We start from the raw sequence: 21,774 nt of genomic DNA on the forward strand, positions 1-21,774 counted from the left end.
AATTCCAGCACGTGGGTAGCAACTCAACATGGAGAGCAACTTGGTCCTGACCTGCTGGTTGCCCATCTCCAGCATTAAACCAAGGGCAGTCCCTTGGGTGCTGAAGGATTGGTTCTGGGGACAAGCCCTGGATCACTGCAGGACTGCCCTCCTCCAGCCTGAGTGGGTGCCCACGGGGAAGCGTCCTGCCTGCAGCTACTGGAAAGCAGATAGGAGCACTCACACTGCCAGCTCCCACATCTCACCACCACCTTTTATTGAGCAGGGCAAGGCTGGGATGTGGCTGCAAGCAAGGAGCCCAGTTCCCTCCCATTCCCCACCAGAACAGCTTCCCAAGAAAGCTCCCTGGCACCCTCCTGGGCTATCCCGTGCCAAGGCTGGGACAGATGCAGCCCTGCAGCCTTGCCTGCCCCAGGTTTCCTTCCTCCCCAGCTGCAGAGCACTGACAGAACAGAGAAGTTTTGCAGCCCTGTGAGCCATCTCTGCTTGCTCCCACATCATGCTGTCCTCCCCAGCCAGTTCCAGCAGCACATCCACCAGCTCTGCTCCTCACTGTCCCCAGGATGCCCTTGAACACCAACACATGGCTTGAGCTCCTCATCTTCAGCCCCAGACCTGGTCATGGGTCCTTTTGTCCTGCTGCCAACAGGGCAGACGAAGCAAGGGAGTCCTTGGTTCCAGGCTGTATTCCCGCCAAGGTCAGGCAAAAGTCCAGTCAGCTCTTCCCTGACAGAGTCCTGCTGCCCAGTGCAGCTTGGAGGGGCATGATTCCACAAGTCTCCCATGCCAGGGGGAAATGCAACTGGCTCAAATCCAGGCAGCAGGATCGAGGCTGGGGGCAGAGCAGAGGCTACCTGCGTGGTGTGCCACATCTGCAAAGAGAGCATGGCATGGGGTGAACACTGCCAGAAATGAAGGGACACTTGGACCCCCAGGCCCTGCCCTGGATCCCCCTTCTCTGTGCCTGGCCCCTCTGACACCAAACTGCAGAGGTAGGGACTGCAGGCAGCCTCTTCATGGGGAGGAGTGAGAGCGATGGGGCTGGGGCTGGTTGAGCCCCTAACAGCAGGCTTCAGACAAAATGGGGAAATGCTAGAGGAAAGTGCCAGCCACAGGTGACATACCTCAGAAGTGCCCACAATGAGTCCAGTCTGTGCTGTCATAGCAAGAGGATTGAGAAAGTGAGCTAAAGGATGGAAAGGGTAGAATAACCCAAACAATGACCAGTCAAGGACAGCAGGAAAGACACAGTTGGCAGCAACATGAGGCTGAAACTGGAAATTCATGGATTCAGGAAACCTAGCGTGGTCTACGATGGTGATAGAGCTAAGCACCATCAAGTCAACCAGTCCATCCATCCCCACCCTGTCCAGCTTTGAGCAGCTGAGCCTGGAGACTATGAAGCACCGATTGAGCCTTCAGTAAAAAACCTATCTCCCCACAGCTGCCCACTGTCCCCTCCTGCTTTCTTCTATGTCTGCTCTGCACAAATCCCTCACTTCTCACAGTGTCAGTAAAGATCTAAATGTTTAAAGAAGATGCTCATCCCAAAGAAATTAACCCGCAAGACAGCACCCATACCTGCCCCTGCTCACTTACAGTTCACAGTCTTTCCGTCCCTTCTTGTCTTGTCTTCTCTTACCTCGGCTCTTGGACCTCCTCCTTCAAAAGGAAAGTACCACAAGAGGGGCTGATGTGTGGGAGATGAGTCCCACAATCCCTGCCAGTAATGTTGCCCCCGATGTTACTTACCTTCCCAACCTCATCAGGTCCTGCCGGGGCCTGCAGAGTGAGAAAAAGACAGAGTGGAGTGGTTATTGGGCATTGCTGCATGTTGAGCTGCAGGAGGTGGCTTATTGACATGCCCCAGTGCATAGCACAATCTACCTGTTATCATTTGTGCTTAAAACAGACCCAATATCACTTCTCTCCATTTTATCAACTCCTCAGCCAGGAGCTAATTACAGTAGGCAGAGAGAAGGCAGAGACTGCAAAGGGGCTGGCCAGCTTTGGTGGCTCCCCTGGGGATGCAACATTTTGCCAATGAGGTAAGTTAAGTCTCAGCTGGTCTCAGCAACAGCTTTCATAGCTCATAGTTAAACAAGATGCAACATTCTGAGTAACAGACATGTGGGATTTGCTGCAAAGTTTCGGTAGTGGTTCTCAGCCACAACACACTTGGCTTAAGCATCCCCTTCAGGGGTCAAGGCGAGGACATCTACCATGCCTGCACTACAGAAAGGAGCAATATGCAGGTGTGGAAGAAGCTTAAGGAGAAGCCAAGAGCAGCTGCAGCAAGAAGTTTTCGCAGATTCTAAGGCAGCCTACACAAGTGCTCATAGGAGATCCCCTGGGAGTTACCCTAGGTAGAAAAACCACAAAAAGCTTAGGAAATTCCCTGCGTGGAAAATAGCTGGAAGTGGAGAGGGGGGGAAGTAACACATGTGCTTCTTTCCACTCCCTTCTGCATCCAGTGACAGACACTCTAGAGAGAGCATGGAGCTGGGTCTGCTCCAGTACATCTGCTCATAAAACTGCAGGGGAATACCAACCCGGGGATCCTCAGGCTCTTCTTCCAGGCAAGGATCGTGTCTAACGGCTGCCCAGCAGGACAATCATCCCCCAGTTTTTGCAATACTAAATCACCTTTGGATCATGGAGAGTGATTGCCAGGACTCCCTACACAGACAACGCTGGAGAGGCTCTGTGGCAGGGACCAGATGTGGGCAGCACCAGAGCTACTCACTGCTCCGACAGCACTGCAGTCCCCAGGCAGAGGCCCCATCCTGCCCAAGCTTTCACCACTTCTGGGACACAGTGAGCACCTCAAGGGGTTCACTAGGTGCCAGGAGTATGTGGCAGGTTGGTGCTGCACATCCATTCCTGTGCTGGATATCCACACCATGTTGGTGCTGCATGTTTCAAGCTTTCATTTGTTGGCTTGGATGTAGACCTCTGCTTCCCAGCTCTGTCTGGAGCAGCCTCCATTAAATGGAGGCCCAAGGCCCAGCTGTTGAGCTTTCTCTTTGGGCCACAGTCACACTCAAGCATGCCAAACCATGGACTTCCCTCTGAGCCACCAGCCTGGACACACCAAACACCTGCCTCAGAGCCATCAGCCTTGCTCCTTTAGCCACAGGCAGATCCTCTGGCCAGAGGAGCACAGGCATGCCAAGGCAGCCGCAGGGCTGGGGGGCACAGGCATGCCTCCTCACAGAGCCACGGTTGCCTCAGCCCTGCAGGCGGTGTGTGGTGCCTGACCTTGGGGCACAATGCCACACGCAGGGTGAGCTGGCAGAGTGACTCTCGCTAGAGGTGTAAAACAAGCCCAGGAGTCCCTACCTGCACTCGCACTGCTTGTGCTCAGTGAACGCCATCTCCACGTAGGGTGCCTCCCCATTTGGCTTTATCTTCAGGAGCTGAAAGAGGAGCAAAGGTTACTTCCCAGCCAGCAGCAGGAGGGGGCTGGAAGGGCTCCTGAGCCAGTGCCTTGCCACCCCAGCCTCTCAGGAAGACACATGTCTAACCTGTTCCTCGGGACCTCCAACAACAGAGACTCCATCTCTACACGTAGGCAGCACCGGCCAGGTCCAGCTGCCCCAGCAGCTTGGGAGGCTCTGTTAGTGCCATCCCATGGCTTCAGGGCTTTAATTTAAGTCCCATGGTCTTGGGATTTCCCAGCCTTAGAAGAGATTTTTCTGTGTCTGCCATTGCGGAAAGCTTTCTCATATTTGACCACTTTGCACATCTCCCTTCTCTGAAGAAAATATCCTCCATCGGCAGGTTTTCCAGACCATTCCCATTGCTGCCATCCCCTTTCCCACAGCACTGAGTGTGAACTGACTGGAGTCAGTATCACAGTGCCTCTCCCATCCAGGAGTATAGGATTTGCCCTATCACGTGTCACTCCACAGCCCAGCCTGAAGTTCAGGATAGACATCCAGGGGCTTCACAGAGTATGTTCATCATTGACGTGATCCACACTAGCCCCTGCAGAAGAGTCTGGCATTGCCACCCTGTGCACAGCAGCAGGATCCTTCCCATGGAGGGAGACCTATGCTTGGGGAGCTGCCTCTTGTTCATGTCAGGCCCTTGCTCCACCTCAGCCAAGAGTTTTTGGAAACTCCCACCCTGCCTTTTCCACCACACTTTCAAACCCTGAGGGAGCAAAATCACAGATGATTTATTGCAGGTACACTCTAATCTGTCAGCCATGGCAAAGCAGAGCTTTTCCCTGCTCCCTGCAGCATCAGCAGGTTGATCTCTGGCAGCACAGTGGAAGGGCTGCAGTGTGAGGACAGCTGCTGCCCAACGCCTGGGGGAGAGTCGACCAGCCCAGGATGTCCCATCCCACATCTCACAGCTCCCACAGTGGAGACTGAAAACGTGGCTGGCTCAGCCCTTCACGTTCACCACGCCCCCAGCGTGGGGGCATTCACTGTCAGCACCACCACAGGCATCGCCAGATACAGGAGAGCCTCACTTCTCCCTGCGATTCAGGGGCAGCGCCCGCTTTGTCCCAGCAGGCAGTCATGGGCAAGTGGAAGACACCCAACACCATCACAAGACAGGGAAGGTCTGGAAAGATGACAGCAATGAACAAGATGGCCCACACAGAAAGGAGAGGGCAGGGAAGCAGGGAGTGAGGCCAGTACCACCAGGAGTGACACCTAGCCTCAGGAGTAAGCCCAAAGAGCCGGCAGAGGGACCCTCCTGGCTTGGCATGCATTTGAGCAGTTGTAAGCCCCCTCCCTTGTTAGCCATGCTGCTACGATGTCTGCAAGTTCACCCTCCTGGTCCTTGGTGAACAGCCCACTACCTCCGCGGAGCAGCCACGGCCCCGCAGGGGCAGCACATACCTGCATGGTGACCGTGCTGGTCTCCACGGGGACACAGCGGAGACCCTCGTCCCCACAACAGCCTCCACAGCGCTGCAGGGAGACGCAGGAGGGTCTGAAAATGTACTCCACCTCGTTAGGGAACTCGTTAGTGACGTCTACCAGCTGCTCCAGCGGCCGGCAGAAACTACGATTCCAGATCTCCCGAAAAGTCAGGACTGCAAGAGACCGGGACAGGGTCTATGAGGAGGCGTCCAGAGAGGCCGCCAGGGCAGGTGCAGCAGCCGCGGTGGGGTCCTACAGCCATCATGGGGCACAGGGATGCAGAGGACCCCCTTTGCCTAGTAAGTCCATCACTCACTGGTGCGGGGGGCTCGCACAGCCACCACAGCCACCCCGATGGGCTCTTTCTCCCTCTGCCCGCCAGCTCCGTCTCCTCCCCAAGCACTCTGCTCACTCGCAGCCCCCGCAGCGGCGGGGCTCCCCCGCTCCCCAGCCCTCCCTCGGGCAGACAGCCGCCCCCTCGGGCTTCCCAGCGGGGAGAGCAGAAGGCAGCCGGAGCGGAGCGCTCCCACTCGGGACCCCGCACGCCGGCACCGGAGTGACGGCAAGCCAGAGACAGGGCTGCGCTCCGCTCCCGCCCGCGGCGGTGCCCGGTACCGCAAGCGCCCGGAGCGGGCTGCGGGAAACAGCTGCGGGACCGAACGCCGGCACAGCTCCCCGCTGCCTCCCCGGGCGTCGCCGCGGGGCTCTGGAGGCAAAATACCTCAGAGAACACCGAGCGCACCCCGGCCCGGCGCGCAGCCCTCCCAGGACTGCCGCCCCCTCCCAGCCGGGGCACCGGCGGCCGCCTACAGCCAACTCACCGGACGACTCCGCGCTGGCGGTCCCCCGCTCCTCCGGGGCCTGCGGGGAGGGAAAGGCGGGCGCTAGCGGGGGGGCACGGGGCGACTCGCCGCCGCTCCCCCGCCCAGCGCCGAGAGGAGCTGCCCGGGCCGTCACGGCCACCCCGAGCAGCGGCACCGGGGGGACGGGGCTGCCCCCGCTCCGATCCCCCTCCCACCCCTCGGCTCTCACCGGAGCGGGCGGCGCCCCCAGCGTCCCGGCCACCAGTAGCCGCAGGAAGGCGCCGAGCAGCCGCATCGCCGCTCCCGCCGCCCCGGCACCGACTCAGCGCCGTCGCTCCCGCCCCGCCGCCCCCGGCATAGCCGCCCCGCCGCCAGGCCACCGGCCCCGCCGTGCCGCCTCCGCCGCCACCGGGCCATGGGAGCGCGCCCCGCTCTGTCGCCGTATTTCACCGCCACCGCCCCGCCGCGGCCCCGCCCCGGCCCCGCCGCGGGGCGGGAGCAGGTGCCCGGCCCCGGCGGCCGCGGGGACGGTCGGTGCCCCCGGGCGTGGCGGAGCCCCCTCCTCCAGCCCCCCGCGCTGCCTCCGGCCGTTTCTCCATCGGGCTACCCCGGCGCTTCAAGGGACTGGCCCATGCCCGGTGCATCCCCGGCGGGCGGGCAGCCCCGAGGCTGTGTTGGCCTCCTCGGCTCGCTGAATTCACTTCCCTACGCTCGTCACTCACCTTGTGCCCATCTGGCTGCCCTGTGCCCACACGACAGCCCCTTCCCCACCCATCCTTCCCATTCCCCTGCTGTTGTCCTGTACCCACTCAGACATCCCATGAATGTCCACCCACCCCATTCTGTGGGGCAAACTGCCCCGTGCCTGCCCCATCGGAGCCCTTTCCAAGGGTTTCCAGCCCCCACTAGCCCCAGGTACAGCATCCTGGTTCTGCCCACCATGGCAGGTCCCTCAAGCTTGGAAGGGAAGGGTGCACAGCAGGTCTGGGCCCTAATCCTGCTGCCAGCCCAAAGGAGCTCTGTGGCATTTTCTGTTCTATTTTTAAGCCCCAGCGGCCAGGGACTCTGGAGCTAAGGGAGGTGTGAAGAGATGCCAACACGCAACACGATCCCCCGTGGGCTGCAGGTCCCAGGGAAATAATGGGCTCTGTATCCATGCCAGGATTCATGTTTCTGTCCTCCTGGGAGAGTGGGGAGGCTGCTCCAGGGCTTCCCTACCCCCCACTGTGTGAGGTCTGTCCCTGCAGCATGAGGACATCAGCGGCCTGTCCCACCGCATACCCGTGGGTATGCAGGACGCGCCAGCTGCCTGTCCTCAGCCCTGTTGGGCCGTGCAGGTGGCAGCGGCTCAGGCGTCAGCGGGAGCTGAGCTCTGTCCAGAGCTTCCAGGCATTGGTACTACTGAGTGTGTGAGAAAGCTGCTGGAGCAAAGCCTGGCAAATTAGCATGGAGATGGTGGAGAGATAAGCACACAGAAATCCCAGCCCCACTGCAAGTCGGGGTGTGCTGCAGTTCATCACTCAGCGGCACAGCACCAGCTCAGCAGCTGCTGGGGGCTTTGGTGCCTGTTCATACTCTCACCACTGGCTCGGCAGCAAGGAGCAGGTAACATCCTTAACACCATGACTGGAGCATGCCCATGCTCTCCCTCTATCACCCTACAGACTCTCCTGGGCCAAGAGGACCCCTCCCCACACCTTTCACAGGGATAGTTGTGAGATGGGGGTGAAGGGAACATTTCCTCCTACCCAAGAGCAGAGGCCGCCCTGAGCAGCAGCTGCTGCCAACTCGTTGGACAGAGAGAATCCTGTTATTGCAAAGACCGTGACCACACAGGGCCTCATGCCTGTCCTTGCAGGAAGGTCCCTTGGGGCCACCTCTCAGACACAAGGCCAGCCTCTGGCGCTGGAGCAAAGGGCTCTCCCCAAGGAGTCCTGTGGCTGGGGGGACCAGCCCTTAATTGCCGAGTGCAATCCTGTTCCTGGTCTGAAGCTGTTTCCTCAGAGGCCTTGGGCAGAGTTTACATTCCTGGGATGAGCATCCACTTTCTAGGCAGCATGGAACAGAGACAGGAGAAGAGAAATAATATTTGGACACTGGTAACCTGTGACCAGCAACATCCTCCTGCCTATGGGAGAAACATCCAGCTGGCTAGGGCCACAATTGCTTGCTTTCCCCTCCGCCATGCTCCGTCTCTGGGGCCAAATCTGCCCCTCCCCAGCTGCAGGATAGGGCTGGAGGTCGATTCTATAAATGTACCGGCATGTCCCTCGCACCGCCTCCCACCCGGCTCTGGGGAGCAGCGTTATGCACTTTGGGAACAAGGGACAGAGGAGGCTCAAGGAACAGCCAGGGACATAAGGCAAATAGAGATGTTTCCTTAAAGAGCAGATTCCTCCCCTTCGGTGAGCCCCATGTGGTGGCTGCTGGATGAGAGCATTGCCTTGAATATGCCACTACCTGTCTGTGCCACCCCCCTGCCCTGCTCACAAAGCTTGCTGTGGCTCCTTGCTGCTGGCAAACCCTGGCTGTCCAGTGGAGAAGGCCAGCCCTGGCACCCGGCTGCAAGCATGCCATGGCACATCCCTGCCAGGAAACAGGTTCACCTCCATGCTGCCTACACCTTCTGGGTAAGGGGCAAGAGCAAGACCCTTGGCTGCCCATGAGCACTGAAGGAGCCCAGAGCAGGCAGCTGCTCTCCCCTGCAAAACCTCACCCTGTGCATCACAGGTGAGGTCCTTCTAAGTCACCTTTTCTGTAAAACAGCCCCATTTCAGCATCAAAATCCCTTTGCGGGCAACTTATCTCCTGCAAAATCCCACCTTTGGCATCTCACATGGAAAGAGCCCAACAAAAACTTGTCCCTGAGTCACTCTTAAGCTGACTGTAGGCTTAAGGATCTCCCGCATCACCCCTGAAGCCCCCAGAGAACACCTCTGAAATCCTCTGGGCATTATTTTTGTTCTGCTGTTATTTAGGACACCAGAGTCAGTCTCATCAAAGCTTTAGGCTTCCACCAAGGGAAGTGCCAAACCTTCTGTGCTCCAGTGCCTGGCACAGTCACCCTCTACATGGCTGACCCCAGTGGGCAAGAGCCCCTCCAGCAGCTACCTACGTCCTGCACCGTGAATGCAGTCCCGAGGTCAAAGCAGCACGAGGATGTAAGGCACTGGGCTCCTCACACCTACCCTTTATCCCACAGCACCCATGTCTCACCCTTGCTGTTTCATTTGATTGCTTTCCCTGGCCCTGATCTCTCCTAAGAGACTCTCCTAAGCTCTACTATCAGTGGCTTGGTCCAATGGCTAATGCTGAGATAAACCAGATCAATCATCTGCAGCTTGTGTCTCTGCAGTGGGGATGCAAGGTGAAAGACAGAGGGGCTTGAGACTGGCTGTTAGAGCTGCTTGTACCTGCATTTGAGAGTAAGAATGAGGATGGGAATGGTCTGGCAGGGGCCTCCTCAGCCCTAGCCTCTGGACAGCAGGAACCTAGGCCTCTCTGCCAGGAGACTGCTGCTGACTTCTGGGAAATGCAGGGCTCTCCAGTGCCCTTGCAGGCAAGCAGGGCTGCGCCAGTGACCCCTGGATGGTCAGTGTTGCTCCTCAAGGAAACAACTTGCAAACAACCTGCCTGGGCACCTGGGCCCTTAAGGACTCCTCAGAGCTCTGCTGCAGCAGATCTGACTCCGAAAGATGCCCTTGGCAGCACATCTCTCATCCCTGGCCGCTGGCCACGGTGGCGTCAGTGCCTCTCCCAGCCCAGGTGCACAGGGGGATGTGTTTGCTGAGGGGGAGAATGACAATAGGGGGAAATGGGCTGTGCCGTGCACCCCCATGGTGGTGGCTCACAGCCCCGGCCACCGCTGCCCGCGGCAGACGGAAGCGTCCGGCCTTAGTCAGCCCCGGCCGCACGTGGCAGGAACTCTGGTGTTTGTTTTGGTTCCTGGGGAGGGGAGTTCAGCTTCCCTGGGGACCCACAACCAAAACCACAGGCACCTGACAGTCCAACCCCATGCCTTGGGACAGCAGGGTCTGGTCCCCATGGGTCACAGGCACCGGGGGCTGGCCTAGGTCATACAAGAGATTCGGAGGGGCACGGGATGGGCACAAGGGCTACCTGAGAGCACTCAAGGCAGAGGACCTGGGCAATGGGAACCTGTGGCAAGCCTGGATGCTGCTTCCAGGCATGACTTAAATCCCCCATGGGGACATGGACAATGCCACCAAGGAGGAGGTCCTTGAGATTGCCAGATCCAAGCCCTGGGAAGCCGTGGCCCTCATCCAGCCAGTGTTCCAGGAACAGGTCAGTGTTGGCTGACCCAGTACTGCTCAGCTTAGCACTTCCACTTTCAGCAGAGGCTTAGTTTAGGGCTGAGACTGAGCCTGGGGCAGGGGACAGAGTTGCCTTCCCACCAGGGCAAAGCTGTGGGCAGATGGCAAAGCAATGCCAGCAGTGGATGGGAGGGTTAATGACCACAAGCCATTTCCCAGCCTAGCCATCAGTCAGCTGTGCCTGGTGGGGAGGGGACTAGGGAGCACACCCTGCTGGGCACCCATGCTCAGTGTCCAGGGGATGAGGAGCCACATGCGGCAGGGACTGGCCAGACCATGGGTGTTTGCAGGAATGCACAACCCAGGAGCAGGGTGAGGAGCCAAACTGCAGCCCTGAGCATACGTGGGTGCCTACAGGTAAGTGTTCTGTCAGCAGCCTCAACAGCGAGTGCAGTCACTGCGCAAAAACAACAGCCCCTTGCACATGAGCTGCCAAGAGTCCACAGTGACACAGCACTCACAGCACACCTCACCCTGTTCTGTCCAAGCTCCTCTCCTGAAGCCCCCAGTGGGACCTGAGCCTCCAAACCCCAGAAAGCCTGCACGAATTTCTCTCCAGCAGCTGCAGAATGCTGTTTGGGAAAAACAAGGGCTGTGGCCAGGACAGATTGGTGTAGCAGTGTGTGTGACCTTCCGCTACCGGCAGAGATGGAACACCCTGGGCCTAAACGGGGCGGGAGGCACAGGGTATGGTAACCGCGGGAGGGGTGAGACGCTCCCAGTGGGAGCAGAGCAGCCCTCTCCCCAGGAAACAGATAGAGGTTACTTTTCCACCAGAGAAGCAAGCATATTCTGCACATTTATCATGCTTCATCTGCCCTGGGGAAAGGGCAGTAAGCACTGAACAGAGAGGAGAGGCACTCAGGCATGAACTGCCTGCTGCTCTGCTGCTGCCCCTCACCTCCCAGCTTTCCAGGCCCAGCCAGCCAGTGGGCAGGGGCTGCCAGGCACTTTTCTCCCCTGCCAAACTGGAACCCGATCCACACCCAGCCCAGAGCTTCTGGCTGCTTATCATGTGGATGCAGTTCTCCTGCTTTTAGCTGTCATAATATTGACACAAAGCAAAATAATAGTGATGGCAAGACTCTGCCTGGCTCTGGAAGGCAAACAGGCAAGGAGACGGGAGCAGCAGACTCCACTATTGTGTGCGATGGGGCAGCAGCCAGGGCTGCTTCCAAGCTCTGCTCCCCAGCATCATGCCTGCTGATAAGGGGGCTGTGGGATGTGGACAGAGGGGGATGCAGGCTCCACAGCACACTCTCCTTGCTGAGGAACGAACGTGTGCATCGGCAGGGCTTCATCCCAGAGGCTTTCCCAGAACGTGGGTGGAGGAGTGGCTCATCTCTCCCTTTCCCTGAAACCTGGCAGCCGCTGAATAGCTGCCATCACCCGCAGCAGACAATGAGCAAAGCAAGCCCGGGGCCAGCTGCACTGCCGGGAGCACGTGAGCAGAGGAACTGTGGGGAGCTGGCTGGTGACCAGGAAGCAACCCAGACTGCTGGTGTCACGGACCCCCTTGGTGACCACAAAGCATCCAGGCCACACTTTGTCTCACCCCAAGGGCTTGGCTTCCTGCAGCTGTGCCAGGTTTGCTCCAGAGCTTCTCTGAAGCCAGCCTGGAGGGATGGGCCCCCAGCATCATCTCCTCTGTGGCCCAGCCAGCCTGCCATGTATCCTCTGAGCAGTGACAGAGCCACAGCCAACACCTGCACGATGCCACTGAGCTTTCTGAGTGTTTGTGCCTTTGGTGGCACTGAGCAAAGCCAACGCCTTTTCGGGGTATGAAGGCCCAGCACACTGCTAGTGATGCTGAGGACAGCACCTCCTGCCCAGCTCTGTATCATGCTCCCTCATCCCTTGTTGTGGTTTATTTTCCTACATGACATGCAGTGACTTCCCACACTTCCCTCATCTCTTCCTGACCAGCCTGGCCTTTGAACTGGCTGCCTCCAGCTGCCTGCATCCCAAGAGGAGACCTGGGCAATTGCCATAGATGAATGAGCCGACAAGTGAGGCTCCACATCCAGGGCAGGCATTCGGATGCCAGCTTCCCATGCCTCTCCCAGGGGCCGGGAAGGGCGAGACGCAGCCCACCCTGGGCTGCTTCCACAACAAACCCTAGAAAAACCTTCCTGCTTCCCAGCCTTGGTCTCTATTTTTAAGGCTCCTAAAAGGAGTGGGGTGCAAATTGCAAACTTGCTGGCAGGAGAGATGGTTCCTGAGCCAAATTCAGAACCGCCTACTCATTTTCCATGGGGATTGTGGACTCCATCGGTATTGCAAGGGTCTGGCTATGGGATCAGCCTGCCTGTGGGTGCTGTGCTGACGTGAGGATGAGACAGCAGCCGTTTTCCAGGCAGAGACAAGCGCACGTACACGCGGGCGGCCAAGCAAGAAGCTGCATCAAATCCTTCACTAACCTGAGGCACTAAATCCATCCCGCTATTCTCCAAAGCAAGCCTTGCCTGTTTCTCTTTGGCCACCCAGGCAGTTATGGCAGCCAGACTTTCCAGAGGATGATCAGTTTAGGAGACAGTTGTTACCAGGGTCATCAGCGAAGACCAGCAGAACACGTGCCCTGGTACCTGCAGTGTCAGATGCGAATTTCAAGCATGCCAAAACTGTTGATGACTCAGACAATGTGTGCGTGCGCCTGCAGAGCTGCAGAGGTCAGCTTTCCAGCTATTCACATACCTGCATTTGATCACCAGCTGTTTGTTTGGGAGGTTTGTCTTCTCCTAGAAGCTTGAGTTTTAAAGATGCATTCCACACTCAGTTCAGCTCATTATTTTCATTCCCTTGACTTACTAAGTGACCTGCTTTCTCCCCTGTAGCATGCTGAAAACACTGGTTTGGGTTCCCTCAGACCTTCAGCACATTCACTCCTGCCTCTACATCAGTGGCTGCAAGAGCTTTGGGCTTGACTTGTTTTTGTCTCAGGCATTTGAGCATGGGCAATCATGTCACACCAAAGATACCTTTGGTGCATCCTTCTTCTTAGACTGTGCTTCATGTTCCCCCCACTCCCATGCACTGTGACATTCTTAACTCAGTCACTTGTGCTCAGCAAGTGGCTTAGACACCCAGCAGTAACACTGCTTCTTCCCGTGTTGCCCATCCAGTCTTCACAGTCCATGCTGTGCTGACAGCCTGCACTGTTGCTCCTGCTGGGCCGTGGCTCAGCTGGCTCTCCTCTCCTGGCTCCTTCCCTTCGCCTGTGCCGAGCGTGAGCAGCTCACTTTGCTTACCCTGGTGTTGCAGACGAGTCCAATTACTAGAGTTCAGGAAAGTGATTCCCCTCCCTGGCATTTTGTCCAGCCCACTTACCCGCTGAGAGTTTCTAATCCAAACAGCCTCCCAGTACATGATGTTCCAGTGCTCCCAGGCTCTACCCAGCCTCTGTCCTGCCTTGTCCTCCCTCACATGAACACTTGGGGGATGACATTCAGCCTCCAGGGATGCAGAGTTCACTGGGAGGAGAAAAGCAGTGTCTCCAGCAGCCATCCCTGAAGGTACAGAGCAGGATGCTGTCCTAGGTAGGCTGGCAGCTCTCCAAGGAGGTGAGACAGTTTTCAGCCCCACTGCAGGCCCATAAAACGTACTGCCATGCTCATCCAGCCAGCTCATCCCCTACTCAGCTCTTTTGTCTCCAGCACCAGCACCGTCTGCAGTTGTGTCAGCTTCCTTGCTTGCTCATGCACCAGCTGGGAAGCTGAAGCCATCGACTCTGCCCCAGAGTCATGGGTACACCCAGGAAGGGAAGGAGGGTGTGCTGTGGAGGAGGCTGTGTCTGTAGCAGCAGAGGGGGCGTCCTGCTCTGAAACACTCAGCAGCTGTGGACCACCAGGTGAGACTCCTTCCAGCTGCCCCCAGATGCACACATACATCCCCCATCTTATTGCTTCTGCCACAGTGGCCAGAACAGCCTACAAGGCAGCAAGATTTTAGCAGAGTACACCAGGACACCAACATGCATCTTTCCAGCTGCCTTCTCCACTTGCCCCACAGTCCCTGCACTGCCTTTGCTGCCACTCCTCCTCCTCACTCTCATTTTCAGTCCTCCTGGGCACTCCTTGTCTAACCACTGGGTCCTGACAGTAGCTGCTGGCTAATGACAACCAGGTGTCTTGTAGCCATGGTCCTTCTGAGCAGCCTGGATTTTGCCTTTCAGCTCTCCAGAGAGCCACAGGTTCTGGCTCAGCTCAGCTATGCAAGGCTAACAGCTCCTGAAATCCCCATTCGGAGGCTTTCATTCATGAAACACAAGGCAACAGACCAAGTGCAGGACTGCCCCTCAGGGGACACCAGACTGCCAGTTGTCTTATGCCAGCTGTGGCAGCAGTGCCCGGCAGAAACTGCTGTAGGGAACAGGGCAAGAACAGCACAAAAAGGGAAAAAGCTCTGCAGCCTGGCAAGGCACTGGGAAGAAACTGTCCCATAATAGTTACTGGGACTGGAGCAGGGAATGTAAACAGCCCAGCACCCACAAGGAGGTCATAACCTCAGGGCCCAATTTCCCTTCCTCTTCTCTGTCCTGCCTAATCTCCAAGAGCTGCTCTGTTTACTAGCAAGATAAGTAAACAAAGGAAAGTTCCAAAGCAATGATTTTTTTTTTTTTTGCTAATTCACTGCATGTCCCAGTCCCTGGGTGCATGTGTGGGAGCTGTTTCTGCTAACCAAGGCAGCTGGCACACAGCACTGCATGGGCACAGCCAGGGGCAGCAGCAGGCAGCTGATGGGCATGGGCAGTCCTGCTCTGCCCTACCTGAAACATGGCTGTGCAGAGGGGCAAAGGGGGATGGGGTTTCCCCACACAGATGCAGAGCTGGGCAGGCCTTGCTCCAGGAAGCCTCTGATTTACACGTGATGGAAGAAAATAGACACTTACAGGAAGAGAAGGGGGAGAGAAGGCATCAGGGAACCAGGACGTAGCCAGTCAGCACAGCAGAGCCAATAGCTGGGCAAACCCTGTCACCCTCCACTGACTCTCTCCAGGGGCAAAGGACAAGACAAGCTCTTCTTTTCCAGGCTGCCGAGTGCTCTGGCTTCCAGGCATACAGGGGCACTTGAGGAAGGAGGAGGAGAGAGGTCTGGAAGGACTCTCAGTCCATCTCAGGTTTTGGACGACAAATCACCTGCATTAAGTCCTGAACAGCCAGCACACCAGCTGTTGGTATGTTGCCGGAGACCCAAGAGTCGCTGGATGGCAGCTGGCTGTAGGGCGAGTCCTAAAGGAACCAGACAAGCACAAAAAAGATGTGAGGTACATCCAAGGCCCCACAGGCCTCTGCATGAAGCAACTGCTGAAAGCTTCCAGCATAAGCCAGTTTGCTTTGATTTCCTAATCTAAAACAACAGGACGCAGATCAGAGCCACAGAGTAAAGCAGCACCACAATGAGAATCATTCCGTGGCTCCTGCCTGTTCCTTGAACACATTGCTCCAGGAACCAGACACAAAGGAGCTACATTCCTGCCTTATCCAGGGCCGGTTCTGGCTCTGCCAGCAAGAACAATTGGACTGCCAGGAACTGCGCCTTTCCCAGCCCATTTGCTTTGGCTCTTCACCCCCAGCCCGCCGCCCGGTCCAAAGTAAACCCCTCCGGGCGGGCCTGCCCGCGGCCCCGGGCCCCGCCCGTCTTCCGGGAAACGGCAGCGCTGCCGCTCATTGGCTGGCCACCGCCGGGGGGCGGGCGTACCTCGGCAGCCCTGCCAATGGAGCGGCGGCGTGGCGGAAGCGGAAGGGCCGCCGCCATGCCGGGCGCCGCCGAGCGCGGCTCGGAGCTCTCGGAGCAGATCGAGGCCTTCGCGGCGCGGCTGCGGCGCGGTGGGGAGCGGCCGCGCTCCGAGGACACGGCGCGGCAGACGCTGTCGTTGCTGCGGAAGATCGTCGGGCACGGGCGATGGAGCCGAGCCGGTGAGAGCCGGGTGGCGGCAGGGCCCGGCGTCGGGGGGGCAGTGGCGGGGGAGCTTCTGCGAGGCCCGGCGCCTCGGTCGCGGCTCTCGGTGCGGAGGGAGCAGCGAGGCCGGGGCAGGGCCAGTGATGGAGCCCCCGGGAACTGGAGCCTCGCTGGCAGCGGCCAGTGGGTTCCCAGTGCTTGTCCTGCCGCCGCACTGCTTTTCGCAGCCCGCAGTGCTCCCGAGCGGCATTGCCTGAGGAGCTCCCTCGCTCCAGCCTGGCTTTTCCAGCGGCGTCAGTTCGAGCACGGACCTTTCCAGCAGCACGTGGTTTCCTCTTTCACTAAATGCACCGCTTATGGTCTTCCGTAAGTCCGCATTGTGTCCAAGCGATTCCCACTGCAGAACCCGCCGTGGGACGAGCAGCTCTGTGAGAGGCTCCTTCCTGTTCTTGGTGCTGAGGTGCCCGTGCCGGAGCAGCTGCTGGCCCTGGGATGTTGAGGGGATGCGCTGGTTTGATGCTCACGTGGGTTCGCTCTGGGCAGCGATAACCAAGGCCCTCCTCTCTTCCAGGGGAGCTTATGGATCTGATCCGGACAGAGGGCCAGAGGATGACGGCAGCGCAGCCGTCAGAGACAACTGTGGGCAACATGGTGCGACGAGTATTGAAGGTCATTCGTGAGGAATATGGCAGGTGAAGTTTCCCTTTTGCTGCCAGTATCTCTCTAGAAGCCTAGAACAGCCCTCCCGTGCAACATGTTCAGTTGCTTCTCTGAAACCGCGTTAGTTTCCATCATTCCTTTCTCCCCTCTTTCTTAGAGAAGGATTTAGCAAGTTTAACATCAAAGGCAAGCCTGTTGCTTCCAGTGTGGCTGATGACATTTCCTCTATAGAAACCACTTGGTGTATGTGTTGTGGGTGCATGAGAACAGTCTGTGCCCTGACCTTGGGCTATTCTCTCCTATTCCCAGGAGGGTCCATCCTGCTGGAGCAGCAGCCTCGAGCCTGCTTCTCATCTGTGGACAGCAGTGTTTGCACATGAATTAAGGCAGCACTTCTGGCAGAGATTTGAGTGTGTCTCTGCCTAGACAGCTAGGGAAGCTTATTGGTGTGGTGTGCCTCCTCCGTGTGGCTTTCCTTCCTGTCTCCTCACATCCAAGTGTGCTGTGCTGTGGGGTCATTGCTCAGCCTGGCTGTGGCCCTGCGCTCTTTCCTGAGGCTGAAGAGCTGCTTCTCTCCACAGGCTTCATGGGCGCAGTGAGGAAAGTGATCAGCAAGAATCCCTGCACAAACTCCTGACTTCTGGAGGACTGAGCGAGGATTTCAGAACCCCTTATCCCTCCCTCAGAGCTAACGTTATTGAAGCTATTAATGAGATGCTGATAGAGCTAGGTACGGATGGGTCTGAACTGCTCCCGAGAGGAACTTCTTATGGGATGGGACTGATGCTTCCCCCTTCTCTAGGTGGAAAGAAAACAGCAAGGATATGGGAGGCTTAATCTGAAGGAACTAAGGGACTGAAGCCCTGCTGCTACCAGGACTTAAACTAAGTCCTCTGCTTTACAGGGAGGTGGGTGGAACATTGAGGGAACAGCATGGGGGTTGTTGGCTTGTGCTCTTGGTCCTCTGGGAAGTCTTGAGTCCTCCAAAGAAGAGTGTAAAAAATATGCCAAGGTTGGACTTAATCCCTTTGCACATATAACCTGACCCTTGTCACAAAGCACCGTGATACATTTTTCTTTTTCTGTGATACTTGTGACAGATCAGGGACCTGACTGCCTTCTGAGGCCCAGGTTGCCTTGCTATTGAACTGCAAAACTGTTGAAGGGCTATGTGCATGGTGGTTATCTAGAATAGCGCTGACACAATCCACTCCCCTCATGACAGAATTTTCAATAGAGCTGTTTCTATGTGTAGCTAGGATGCAGGGGGCATTCAAAGGCCAGCTTCTTGGTCCCTCTCCTCTGGCAAAAAGAATGGGAAGAAAAGCTGCTCCTGCTCTACTAGTGCTCATAACATGGTTCTAGTGAAAAATTATCTTGTTGGAGGGCAGTCCTAGCAGCACAAGTGTTGCTTTTCCACCTACATCTTCCTTTTGTCGCAGAGGGCACCACTGATAACATTGCGATGCAGGCTCTGGAGCACATCCACTCCAATGAGGTGATCATGACCATCGGCTACTCGCGCACTGTTGAGGCCTTCCTGAAGGAAGCTGCCCGCAAGCGGAAGTTCCAGGTCATTGTGGCAGAGTGTGCGCCGTTCTGCCAGGTAAGGCCTGGGCTGGCTGTCTTCTCCAGGCACCATGTTGTCCTGCACATTCTTACTAAAAGCTTGTCCCTAGCGGCAAGCTGAACATTATGGAAGTTCCTTTGCAGTTGAGAGACTGGAGACAGCTTGTTATCCTACCCTGGCATCCTACCCAGTCAGAGGGCTGTATGTGTGTTCCATCGCTTGGTATTTTTGCAATTCAGACGAGAATTGAGTGCTGCTATCTCGACAACTGAACTGCAGGAGCTATGTCCCAGGGGACCAATTGGATTCTCCCTCTTTTTAGGGTCATGAAATGGCCGTCCGTCTATCAAAAGAGAATATTGAAACTACTGTCATGAGTGATGCAGCTATTTTTGCTGTCATGTCTCGAGTCAACAAGGTAAGGAGGGCTTCATTAGAGGAGGGATTAATGGCAGGTTGAGTGCTTATGCCTCCTAAATGCAGGTCTCAGCAATGATGGATATATTTCTGAAGACTCAAAATTGTAATAGTCCCTGTTTACAGCTGGAGTGGAGATTGCCTGGAACCCTAAGTCAGTATGATGACGGACTGCATGGTGATAGGTTTTTCTGGTTTAGTGGCTTACAGGCAGAATAGTTACAAGAGAACCTCAAAGGATTAACCTCAGTTTTTAAAGAAGATGGAACAAAAAGCAGCATTTCCAAAGGGAAGAAACCCCCCTTGCCTGGAACACAAGATGGCTGGTGAAGGGAATCACCCTGGTGAAGGGTGTGTCTTTTTGAACAGACCTGTTCTGTACTTCTATAGAGATGAAGATGTGGCACCCCAAAGTAAAAAAAAAGAAAAAAAAAGTACTTGTAACATTAAAATCTAGCCACATTAATTCATTTCTATATATTTTAAGCTGCTTTACATTATTCCCATTTTACTGCAAGCAGTCAAATTACTTGTACAAAGTTTACTTTGTAGGCTTGTAGAACAACAGGGACCACAGCCCAGTTTTGGCTTGGTGTTCCCTGCAATAGAACATACATTTGTCCTCTGAAGTTCTCTGTACTGGCTTCACCATGCTGGAGTCATGTTCTTGTTAGAGAGGAACATCTCAGTGCAGAGGCAGTGCCAGATGAAACAGATCAGGCATCCAGCTGCCCTATAACTTCAGCTTTTGGCTGGCTGGCTATTCTGACACACTCCTCCTCCAGCTCATCTGTCAGGGTCCGAGCCAGGAAGTGTTCCTTCCTCAGTTTGCTGTGGAACATGCTATCTTCTAATGCTGATTTGCCCTTTTAAGGTCATCATTGGTACAAAGACAATCCTGGCCAATGGTGCCCTGATTGCTGTGAGTGGGACTCACACTCTGGCACTGGCAGCTAAACATCACTCCACTCCGCTCATCGTGTGTGCTCCCATGTTCAAGCTTTCACCGCAGGTAAGTACAGCAGCTCTTCAGGACCGCACCTGCAGGGGCTTTTACTTGTGGGAGCTTAGGTTGGAGAGCACTATCTGTCAAGGTTGATAAAGGAGCCATCTCCCCCATCTGGCACTGTTACTTCAGATAGGAGATCCTCACTCAAATCTGGCACACCTCAGGATCTCCTTGAAGCTCCCTCTTCTGCCCCATGTGCAAAGCAGAGCATTGGGTATAAGGATGTAGACCACTGCCTACTAGAGACTGACATCACCATACTTATTTTTCCTCAACCACAACAGATTTCAGTTTATACCATTAGTGTTGAAAGGCAGAGGAGGTAGAATGAGATGCTCAAAACTGTTTCTCACACTCAATACTTTTTCAATATTGTCAGATGAAGTTGCAGACTGAGGAAGTCACTGTTCCAGTTCTGTAGGCTTTGCAGAAGGCTCTAAAAGCTCTGAGGAAAAACCTTTCACTTTAGACATTAGAAATTTAGAGAGGTTCTAGACATAGACACTATGCAATTACTGTAAATGTAATATCACCTGGCAAGTCATCTTCCTCTCCCAGTAGTTCTCTCCAGTGCCAGGACCTGTTTTCACTAGGATAATCAGGTAGGTTGCTTTTTCCTGACCTTCCTGTACTCCTTCTTCTTTAGTTCCCTAATGAAGAAGACTCATTCCACAAGTTTGTGTCACCACAGGAAGTGCTGCCATTCACAGAAGGTACTGGTTCTTCTTCATATGTCCGGTCAAGCTGCTTGAGGCTATAGTTTGGTTTTTTTTTTTAATAACTCACATAAAAATTAAGTGTAAGACTGTCCTATAACCCAGGACAGAAAATCCTTTCCTATTGTCCTTAGCAGAGAAAAGTGCTGGGAACCATCTAATTTTGTAACTTTCTATTACAGGAAGTGCAGAAAAAGGATTTCTTTTGAACACTGTCTTTGCAGTTCTGCTTCAGCTCTGAAATAGTCAGTGTTTTATTACAGGATGGTGATAATGATGCCAGGCAGGTGGCAGTTTCCTGTGGGAGAGGGCAGATGGCGAACACTGAGGGCAGCTTCCGTTCTCTCCAATAACTTGTGTTAACTTTTTGAAACCCAGTATCTCTGCAGTGGGCTTCCCACACAAGCACCATCTTTAGAAAGGCATCAGCACCCAAGCCCATTTTCAGATAGCAAAGTCTCTTCCAAAGCCCCATTTCTATGTTACGATGACTTTTGAAATGAAGACACCAGGCTTGGCACCGGTTTTTAGTTTTGGCCTTGTGAGCATTTCTTTAAATAATAACTTCAGGGTGGCACGTGCATAGTCAGTTTGTTTAGGGGCTCAGGAAGATGTGCAGAAGGCTAAATGTACTTCAAGTCTAATATTGCTGCTATTCACTTTACAGGCGAGATCCTGGCTAAGATCAACGTTCACTGCCCAGTTTTTGACTATGTCCCTCCAGAGCTCATTACTCTCTTCATTTCTAACATTGGGGGTAATGCACCTTCTTACATCTACCGCCTCATGAGCGAACTCTACCATCCAGATGACTACGAACTCTAATACTGTGAAGCATGTTACTCTCCAGACTCTTCCCTTTCTCTTTAGAAAGATACAACAGCTAATTAAAGTGCACGTTACAAAGACAGATTGCTGTGGGAAAGCAGTGGGGAATTTGCTCAGCAATGTCTTTCCTACCCAAAAGCAGCAGAAGGCAGAGCTTGTGTACAGATTTTGACCTCTGTGCTGCTTTAGAAGCTGTGTGGAGCTGCTTAGCCACTTTGATTTTGAAGCAAGGCATATGTGTAAATCTGGGGCATCTAAGCTGTTACTTCAAAGTACACTGCAATAAAGGCTGTTTACAGTGATCTCACTGTTAAGCACATTTTCCATAAGCAGTTATTTTGTTTAACTAGAAGGAGTTTTACCAGTGTAATAAGTTGCTTGCACCTATGATGCAGCAGCACGCTTTATGGTGTGCTTCCACATGCAAATGTGATAGGAATAGGAATCCATCAGCAGTTGTCTTCAAAATGGATATTTAACTACTTAGTTACTTCTGTGGGGTTATACTGGGATTTATAAATCTCTCACTCAAGAGTGCAAACTCTGAGGAGCTGGAGAAAGCAGCTGGGTGTGTCATTCATTGCCTAGTTAAATGTTCTTTTGATTCTAAGTTGGCCTATATAATACTATGAAGCTGGTCGGTCCTCATTCCAACC

General features: G+C 55.1%; 2 protein-coding genes across 3 annotated transcripts; one reads left to right on the forward strand and one right to left on the reverse strand.

Moving 5' to 3' along the window:
• Positions 1-250: 250 nt before the first annotated feature.
• PGF (placental growth factor) lies at positions 251-5,981 on the reverse strand. The gene is made up of 7 exons (XM_027671783.1): positions 5,916-5,981; positions 5,705-5,744; positions 4,860-5,056; positions 3,343-3,419; positions 1,753-1,782; positions 1,600-1,662; positions 251-872 (listed from the first exon to the last, which is right to left on the reverse strand). The coding sequence occupies exons 1-7, from the start codon at positions 5,979-5,981 to the stop codon at positions 851-853; spliced, it is 495 nt and encodes a 164-aa protein (XP_027527584.1). The 3' UTR covers positions 251-850.
• A 9,776-nt stretch (positions 5,982-15,757) lies between these two features.
• On the forward strand, positions 15,758-21,442 carry EIF2B2 (eukaryotic translation initiation factor 2B subunit beta). 2 transcript variants are annotated; one of them, XM_027671865.1, is made up of 8 exons: positions 15,758-15,935; positions 16,490-16,610; positions 17,160-17,308; positions 18,021-18,184; positions 18,471-18,566; positions 19,440-19,577; positions 20,221-20,287; positions 20,958-21,442. In XM_027671865.1, exons 1-8 carry the CDS (start codon positions 15,773-15,775, stop codon positions 21,113-21,115), a joined length of 1,056 nt encoding a protein of 351 aa, XP_027527666.1. In that variant the 5' UTR covers positions 15,758-15,772; the 3' UTR covers positions 21,116-21,442. The 2 variants fall into 2 exon arrangements, with proteins under 2 accessions (XP_027527666.1, XP_027527675.1); XM_027671874.1 differs by lacking the exon at positions 19,440-19,577 and having other exon boundaries at positions 15,769-15,935.
• The last annotated feature ends 332 nt before the right edge of the window (positions 21,443-21,774 follow it).

The sequence above is a fragment of the Neopelma chrysocephalum genome, unplaced genomic scaffold, assembly GCF_003984885.1.
Source record: "Neopelma chrysocephalum unplaced genomic scaffold, ASM398488v2 Primary Assembly neopelma1_24, whole genome shotgun sequence".
Taxonomy (NCBI): domain Eukaryota; kingdom Metazoa; phylum Chordata; class Aves; order Passeriformes; family Pipridae; genus Neopelma; species Neopelma chrysocephalum.